The sequence below is a fragment of the Dermacentor variabilis genome, chromosome 2, assembly GCF_050947875.1.
Source record: "Dermacentor variabilis isolate Ectoservices chromosome 2, ASM5094787v1, whole genome shotgun sequence".
Classification (NCBI taxonomy): Eukaryota; Metazoa; Arthropoda; class Arachnida; order Ixodida; family Ixodidae; genus Dermacentor; species Dermacentor variabilis.
Window position 1 is genome coordinate 165,344,779 of NC_134569.1, and position 8,669 is coordinate 165,353,447.

At 49.9% G+C, this 8,669-nt stretch overlaps 1 protein-coding gene across 1 annotated transcript; it reads left to right on the plus strand.

Moving 5' to 3' along the window:
• The first annotated feature begins 1,643 nt into the window (after positions 1-1,643).
• LOC142570540 (solute carrier family 22 member 4-like) lies at positions 1,644-2,672 on the plus strand. The gene has a single exon (XM_075678913.1). It carries the CDS (start codon positions 1,644-1,646, stop codon positions 2,670-2,672), a length of 1,029 nt encoding a protein of 342 aa, XP_075535028.1.
• The last annotated feature ends 5,997 nt before the right edge of the window (positions 2,673-8,669 follow it).

Here is an 8,669-nt window from a genome sequence, read left to right on the forward strand (position 1 = left end):
ACGTCGAAAGCACGCACAGCGCAACGAAGCTACCGCACTACGCGCACTATGCAAACATCCCCGATAGCTTTGAAGATGAGGCCTGCATTTTTGCCACGTCGCAGACCGCTTTCAAAACACACGAGCGCGGGCAACGCGTTCCTGCGGCGTCCGCCAAAGGCATCTACTAGGGCATCCGCGATTAGCGTGGCCAACGCCGTTTGAGACGCCGCGGTTGTCTCCGCTCTGTACGGAGCGGCGAGCGAGGATGACATCGAAGAAACGTAGCAGCCCAAAGCCACCTAGAAAAATCTAGGTCTAGGTGGCTTTGAGCAGCCGCAGGAGAAGAACCCCTCTCCTCCCTCGCCTCACCCCCTGCCTCGCGCGTCACAAGAGAGGGCCGCATCCGGGCCGCGTTCCTCGCTTGCCCACGCCAGATTGAAGCGCGTTCGCCGGCTCAACCACGCGCTTTCACTCACATTGAACCTCACGCCGATGGCGACGCCGACGGCAGAAATGCGCCTGGAGTGTCCACATAATTGCTATCTCAGTAAAATTGACCGCCCTTCCACTACTCTGAAGCAAGGTGCAGGCGAAGCTCGGGATCCGTGGTTTTTCGTTTTCGTAATGCCTCGGCTTCTCCCCCCGTCACAGCGAGGTCGGTACCTCGAAGACGAGACCTTTCTCGAGCAAGTTCCCGGTGGCGTTCATCAAACACCGCGTGTTCTTCATCAAATACCGCGTGTTCTTTGTCAGAACAGGCGACGCACGGCCCGCTCCCGCTTCCGTTCCTTCAACGCAGCCTACTCTTCGTCAAAACGAACCAAGCGTGGCATCCCCATTTTTTTAAAGCGAAAGCTTTACTGGTCGCGAACTTGCGATTTCGCCGTGGCCGTGCTCTGAGGAGGCACATGAAGTCACAGCGCGTTGCTCGTCACACCGCGTTCCTCCTCGTTGCGTTCGCCTCCGCTCGCTTCGCCAGCTGCGTCGCATGCCTGATAACATGTCGGCGGATTAAAAAGGAGAGCTCGCGTGCGCCGCAACCACAGTTGAGGTGGCAGCATGCACGGCGACAATTGTGATAAGCAGTAGGAGGCCTGGAATCGACATCGGAATGAAATGAAGAGGAAACGAATCGCCCAGGAAACAGACGAACAGCTCGCCGAACGACTGGATAAACGCCGCAACATACCTAAACAACCAGACTAACCTGGACTTGCAATCAAGATTAACCAAGGCTAACCATACTATACCTTAGCTTTCGCTACGTATATCCTGGCATAGCCGGGCTAAGCCACTGCCAATTTTTTGTTTGAACTTATTCCTTTCTTTTGCAGCTCTCTCCTCTCTCTCGCCACAATTCCCTTATCCCCGCAGAGTAGTATGTCAGCGATCTCTATACGCCGGCTACAATCTCTACCTTTCATTAAAGGGTTGTCTCTTCCCCCCCCCCCCCCCCGCCTATCTGACTGCCGGGCGTGAACTGGTGGGAAACGGCGGGCATATGGTCGGCTAACAATATCACGTACGTACCATCTTTCCAATTGCACAGGGGTTGCGTCAGTTTTATTTATGCGAACTTTCCTTTATCCGCAGTCTACCGCAATAAAAGAAAGTTCAATTTATTTAATAAAGTTCCTTCTTCTTCTTCCTTTTTGTTCGCCATGCATTTGCTTGACAAGTTCGCCGTCGTGAGGGACGATCCACATAGAGTGGGCGAAGAAGAAGAGAACAAGGAGGAAAGAAGCATGGGCATTCTTTTCCCAGAGAACCTCACAACCAAGGATTTATACGTGAGCGAGTCTTTTGACTGTTTCGATGCGATCGGAAATGGCATGGTGCAGAAGCGGATGTTGTTCATCACCAACGTTTGCGTGTACATTGCGGCGGCTAACATACACATCGTGCCGTTCATCTCGACCGACGTGGGACACTGGTGCAAGAGGCCGCCGCATTCCAACATATCCGAGGCCGACTGGAGAAATGAGGCTATTCCTTTGGACGCGTCTGGGAAGCCACGCCGATGCAGCATGTACGAAAATCCCGAGCAGCTGGTTAACGCGACGACTGTGTTTTGCCTGGACTGGGAGTACGAAGAGCGCTGGTCAAGGGAGAGCGCCGTGTCCACATGGAACATGGTCTGCTCGAGGCACTCTCTCATTAGCATCATGATCGTGGTCCAGAACTTCGGAGCCGCTTTGTGCGTGTCTGCAGCCGGATGCTTTGCGGACCGCATCGGTCGGAAGTCTGTAGTGGTGCCGTCCCTGGTGGTCATGCTGCTGTCGATGGTCGTTCTCTGCGCTTCTTATCCCGTATTTGTAGCGACGTTTGTTTTCGCAGCGGGCTCCAATGCCGTCGCTATGACCGTGTCCTGCTTGATCCTGTTCGAAGTATCCGTTCACACACACAGGTCCCTTTTGAACGTCGTTGCCGCAACGCTCGGCATCCTCACTTCCGATCTGGCGATGGCAGTTCTGCAGCGAGCCGGGTTAGACTGGCAGCTGAGATTAGCGCTCTTCCTCCTGCCAGCGCTGCTGGTGCTGCCAGCGTTCTGCTTCATCGATGAGTCACCGCGCTGGCTTATGGCAAAGTCCAAGCTGTCCGAAGTGAAAACCATCATGCTGGCAGCGGCCGAGGTCAACCACTTTGTGTTTGCCGCAAGATGGTTCTGCGTGTGCCCAAAAGTAATGTAGCGGAAACGTACTTCGCTACTCGTTGAGCTGCGGCTTCTGCAATTTACGGGCTCATAATTATCGATATACACCGCAGTATAACTTTCTACGGCACGTTTCTAAGGCAACACCGCATTCACTAGAAGTGCTTTGTCCCGCTTTGAACAATTGAACTCATGGCTGAGCGGTCTCCGTCTCGCACTCCGGAGACCCTGGTTCGATTCCCACCCAGATCTTACAAGTTGTTTATATTTATGAATTGCCTTCGGGGATTTTTCGTTGACGGGCAACGCCGCCGACGACACCGGCTTTTCTGCGACACGAGCTCCTTAACGCTATCGCGTTAAAAACTGCTTACGTGTGCGAATGCGAAAGCCTTATAGACCTTTTGGTGAAGTGTTTCTTTCTTTTGTTTTAGCCCGTTCCTTGTCTGCGCAAGCTCGCCTGCGTTTTAGCTGCGCCTCGCTAAGGGCAAATGAAAATGCGCCAGGCGTCTCAACGCACTCGCTTTCTCACGAGGAGTTCGTAACTCGTAGGACCGCGCAACGTCGTTTATTCTGTAGACTGCAGCGTTCCAAGAAGTGAGCGGTCCCCTGCTGAAGTTACTAGGTTTCAAAGGGTATGCACCAAACGACGAACCAATCCAAACCGTCATGGTTGCTATATACATGAAAAAAGGACTTCCGCAAGCGCAGCTTCACACAAAGCCGAGGAACAAGTGTCGTCGGCTGCCGCATCGAGTGCGTCGTTGACCGCTCCGTGCAGATATTCTCCCTCTATGCCCTGCCGAAATATAACAGTAGGAATGGGAGGCAGCCTCCGATCGACATGAGCTTCGTGTCCCACTTCCGCATAGTTTATCCACGTGACTACGCTGTGCTGTGTGGAGACTTTAACTCTCAAAACGTTGCTTGGGGCTATAAAAAAATTAGTTTCGCCAGAAAGACAAAGCACCGATTGCGATAGCGAATTAGTAAGGATAGTAGCTTTATCTGCCGTATAAAATTGCTGACATTCGCCGACTAACTAAACTAACAACGATATGTGATGTGTAAGCGCCACTGAACGAAGCCGTAGAACGAACAGGCACAATAAGACCGCGCTGTCTTTGTGTGTCTGTTTCTTTGTATACGTCCTAGTTCAGCCGCGTTTACACACTCTATGTGGATTCAAACCAACTAGCCCGCCAACGTGCTTCAACTAAATTAACAAGCACGATGTCAGGCGCGCACGGTAAATATGAAGACACCTCGCTCGATGAGCGCGGAAATGCGCTTTCGAAATTCTGGAGTGAGGAATCGCGGCAGCAACGCGAACGAAACGTCGACAGTACAGCGCATACAAAGCTACCGGCACCACGCGCACTCTACAAATACCGCTGATCGCCTTGAAGATAATGCCCGCGCGGGCGCGTACTTTGGCCACGTCGCCATTCATTTTTGAGATGCGGCGCGCACGGTCGCGCCGCAAGCAGCATCCGCCGGAGAAGAACGCCCCCCTCCCTCACCTCACCACCGTGCCTCGCGCGCGGCAGGAGAGGGAGCGCAAACGGCCCGCCTTCCTCGCTCGCACACGCGAGGTTGAGCCGCGTTCGCCGGCTCATCCTCGCAGGCTTTCACTCGCACATACAGCATACGGCGCACGGCGACGCTTTTATCGCCTGCGATCACGATTTTATCAATTGCGACAACAAATAACTGGACAGCTTACAGTCGTACGAAGGATAGTAGTTTTATCGGCCGCATAAGCTTGTAATCATAGGCATACAAACTAAATTAACAGGCATGGTGTCACGCGCGCACAAGCAAACATGAACGCAGCTCACTCGATCACCGCGTAAACTGAATGTCAAAACGCTGGCACAAAGAAACGTGGCAGCAGCCTGGAGCGAAGTGAGATTCGTTCTGTCTATTGCTTCAACCCAAAGTGAGTGCCGAGAGCACACAGCACGCACGAAGCTACGAGCCACCGACGCACCTATTGGGGGCGAGGACTACGGAGTCGCCATCTATCGGAATCGCCTCCCTTGCGTAGTATGAGGGATCACGCGGCTTGCTCCTCACAGGATCACAGGTGATCGATACTGCAATATCCGGAAGTCGATAAACGTTATTTTTCATTTCCAATTTATATTACTAGATTAAAAGATAATAATAAATATCATGCACCGGTACTACATCTCCTTTCCCAAAAAGTGATTCTGATGGATGAACATATGCCATTTGGCTTTTCCTACTTGGGATCTTGCTTCCCATTTAGTTTCTCCATCTGAACAGCTTTTGGTTCGACAACTTTGAAGTTATTTGTGGTGACACAGCAAATGGAGTCACCTAACGCGGCGGAGTTTCCGCCTTTGGTGCCATCGAGGTGTAGTAACCCAGGGATTACATCTTTATATAGAGCAGCAGAAGGACCATTTGCACGCACCAGAAAAGTAGAGAACTAGAAACAGCAAGAAAAAAAAGTTTTCTAAGGAAGTATTTTTATTCAACACAAAGAAAAGAAGCCTTAAACAGGACATGGAAAAAATGCAGCTGCGCAATCTTTCTGCACGTTACATATTCTACAAGTGTTTTCGTTGCATAGTACATGCCGGCGCGGAGGAAACAAATTGTGCTTCGGGTTCGTGCCTTTGGATGCGTTGCCACACAAAGTATTCGCTGGGTATAGTGAGTCTCCATTTTCCCTATAAGAAAAACTGAGAGCGATATTGCTTTTCTACGTGCTGTATGTTTATAGCGCTGTAAGTTTTTTTAATGATGCATTACCAACTAGCCCACCTACCCATTTTTTGCCATCCATTTCCACGTCCGAACCCGTGATGCTGTTGGTGCTCGTTTTGAACTGGGGCCGTTAAAACGTAACGCAATTAATAATTTACTGCGTTGCTTGCTGAAATGAGGCTCCACAGTGTAAGCTGTGACTTGATGATTTTCTAATGAAGCAATAATAGCAAGACAAAAATAGTGTTTCGCTAGTCATTTAGGCAACCCTTGAACATATCGCTCCAGCTCTGAGCTCTAGCCGAAGTCAGGCGTCGCGAGGCGACTCCCCCGAGTAGAGTGCGGTTAGGTGTTCAGTTTACAAAAGCCTACTGCACGGGCATTAGAACGGCACGAGCTGTATGCGGTTGAACAGGAACTATCGAACGGTCGAGTGAGTTTACTCAGTTTGGTAAATATAGACGGTTTTACCCTAAGAATTAGAGCAATTGGACGACCGGATTTCGTGTGCGGAGAAGATCGTGAAAAGCAGACTTCGCTATTCTTTGGCGCACTAGGCTGCGAAGGCGCTATCCTATTTTTAACATCAGCGCGTCTCTGATGTCATCGACAACATGACATTTTATTTCTGCGCGCATGTGTACAAGAAGTCTTTTTTTTCTATTGCTCTCACTTTTTGTTAATTTCCTCCACTCACCTAATCTCAACATGGTAGCCTAATGGAAGCTTCTGCGGCTAACATTCGTCCCTGCATATTCTCGTTACTTATATATCAGAACAAATTTAGCGGCGATGAAACCTTTAATGTTATTTTAGATATGAAGCACTTGGCACAGGGCAACTTTACCAACAGCTTTTTAGATATTGAAGTTCCTATATATCTGCCCAAATGCGCTTTATATATAAATATATAATTATCCTGACACTTTATTGTATATGGCGTTTGTCCTGCCAGAGACTCTCTTGATGCCCTCCATAAATATGATAGATATATTGGAATGAAACAGATATGAATGAGCGGCGAGTTGTGTCTCTATTTAAGCGGTCTTTTTCCTTATGGTCCAGATTTTCAGTTTTTTTGGAGCTTAGATGACGGTCATCGATCCCCCGCCGGCAGTGATGGAAGTGGACATTGCCCTAGCTCCTTCAGACTTCACCTAGTGTTGTGAGGGTCCATTGCGGCAGCATAACAGTTAACTGGACGATACCGTGACCGTGTGACTCGAAGCACTCTGCTCGGCTCTGGCCAGGTGGTGGGTCTGAATTCTAGAGCTAGATTAGGTGCAGGGGGTGTGTGATGGACGATACCGCGAGTGACAGCACGGAACTCTCCTCGGCCAGCGGAGAAGACTCCGAAGACGGCTTTGAATCCATGCGAAGCGGCAAGGCGAAGCAGAGGAGGCTCACGACACCTTCACCTTCAAATAAATCCGCTTTTGAAATCTTGCGCACAGTAACTGATTTGAACAGGATCAGAGTGCGCTTCCACATTCCAGTCAACAAGGGTACAGCAACAGGCGTGATATACAACGTAGATGCTGCAATACTGAATGAAGAGTTGTCTGTCCTAGTCGAGAGAGCCACTCCTGATGCTACCATAATGCAGGTTTTTCGGATTGGCAATTCACGGTGTGTGAAGGTCATGTTTAAGGGCTACACCATACCATCTAATGTAAACGTAGGCCATTCTTGCCACCCCGCAAAACCGTTCATTCCGAAATCTCTTTTGGAATGTGCCTTGGGTTGCCACACAAGTGCCTTGGGTTGTGTCGCACCCGTGGTGCTCGTAATAAAACGGCAGCATGTGCTCGCTGCGTTGAGTGCTACGCCACGGAACCCTGCCAAGGAGCTGCGTTTAAGTGCAAAAGCTATAAAGGATCCCGCAAAGCCGCGCCTAGAAATTTCCCACGAATGAAGGAGTGGCGTATACTTCAGAAGATGGTAAGGGAAGGGTCTACGCATGGGCGAGCCGCCGATTCTGGAAAAAAATCAAGCTCCCGCCGCCACCACCGACATTTCCCAAAGAACACGGAAGGCCCCCAACAGCGCAAACCAAGTTTAGCGGCGTCATCGCCTCGCATTCTGAAACAGCAGTCCTTGAGCGAGAGCATACGCAGCGTTATGAATGACAAAAAAGCCCAGAAAAGTGTTTGCCTCAGCGGTCTTGCCCATATCAATACTCTAAGAAAATGGAATACACCGGAGTTCATCAACTGTCGCCTGTAGACCATGGAATCACAATGAGATCACAACTTTTACGCTGTTTTAACCGACAGGAAGAGACGTTACTGTGCCGCCGGTAAATGGGAGTTTCACAAACCCCTACTCATTCCTAATTGTCATCGTGGATAGTGCCAATTGCAGCATATGTGTTGTTCAAGAAACGACCAAACATTTCCTGTGTGACTGCCCCACATACGAAGATGAAAGGAGTGCCCTTCGGACAACTTCGGGGCACTGGAGGTGGTCTTGGAACCATGGTCTCGCGCGTCTGCTATGTGCAAGGCCACAGAGACCCTGCTGCGTTTCTTGAAATGTTGGTGTTGCTGTAGACATTCACACATTTTCGAAAAAAGAAAGCAACCATCATACCATTTCGAGCCATCATTATTTTGTGACTTTTTTGCAGAGCTACTGTGTCAAAGCGATATTCTCAGCAGTAAAAAGAAAGTGCGCTCTTGGAACGCAAGCTTCCTTGATTAATTAAACCTCTGCGAAGAACAATTTGATTTGTTCATGGTTTATGCCACTGTTTCAATCAGTGCTATCAGTTAACTCTTTAGCCAACAGTCACCTAATTTTATTGCGATTAGAATGCTTAAGGTAACTCACGCACTTTCCGGTAACTATGCATCTAGTCTCTTTCACTCCAACTTTTGTCCCAGGGCACTCGATGGTCTCAGAATCGAGCAGTGCATAGGGCTACTGTCCTCTGGGATCCGCGTTCACAACCAATTGCCAGACATGTTTTAATGGCACTATTATTCTTCGGGAGCTTCACCCCGTTTGCGCTATGGATGCTTTCTGTGTCTACCTCTTTCACGTCAACATGGCTCACTGGGTATGTGGGCCACGCTGTGTGTCACTGGGCGCACGCCTGGAGGATCCCCACTCATTCATTCACAAAACTTTATTAAGAGTCCTGAAGCCCGGTCTTTTCAGACCGAGGTGGGCCGCGTCCACGTCGGCACAGCCAGGCCGAGTCTTATGGCGTCATCGTGGACCCTCTGGACAGCCCGTCGTTGATCTTGATATCAAGAGCTTCATATCATCCTGTGCCAGTAAAAGCATTTTT

Excerpts from the sequence above, each read along its gene's own strand:
- LOC142570540 (XM_075678913.1), top strand. The coding sequence starts at position 1,644 with ATGCATTTGCTTGACAAGTTCGCCGTCGTGAGGGACGATCCACATAGA.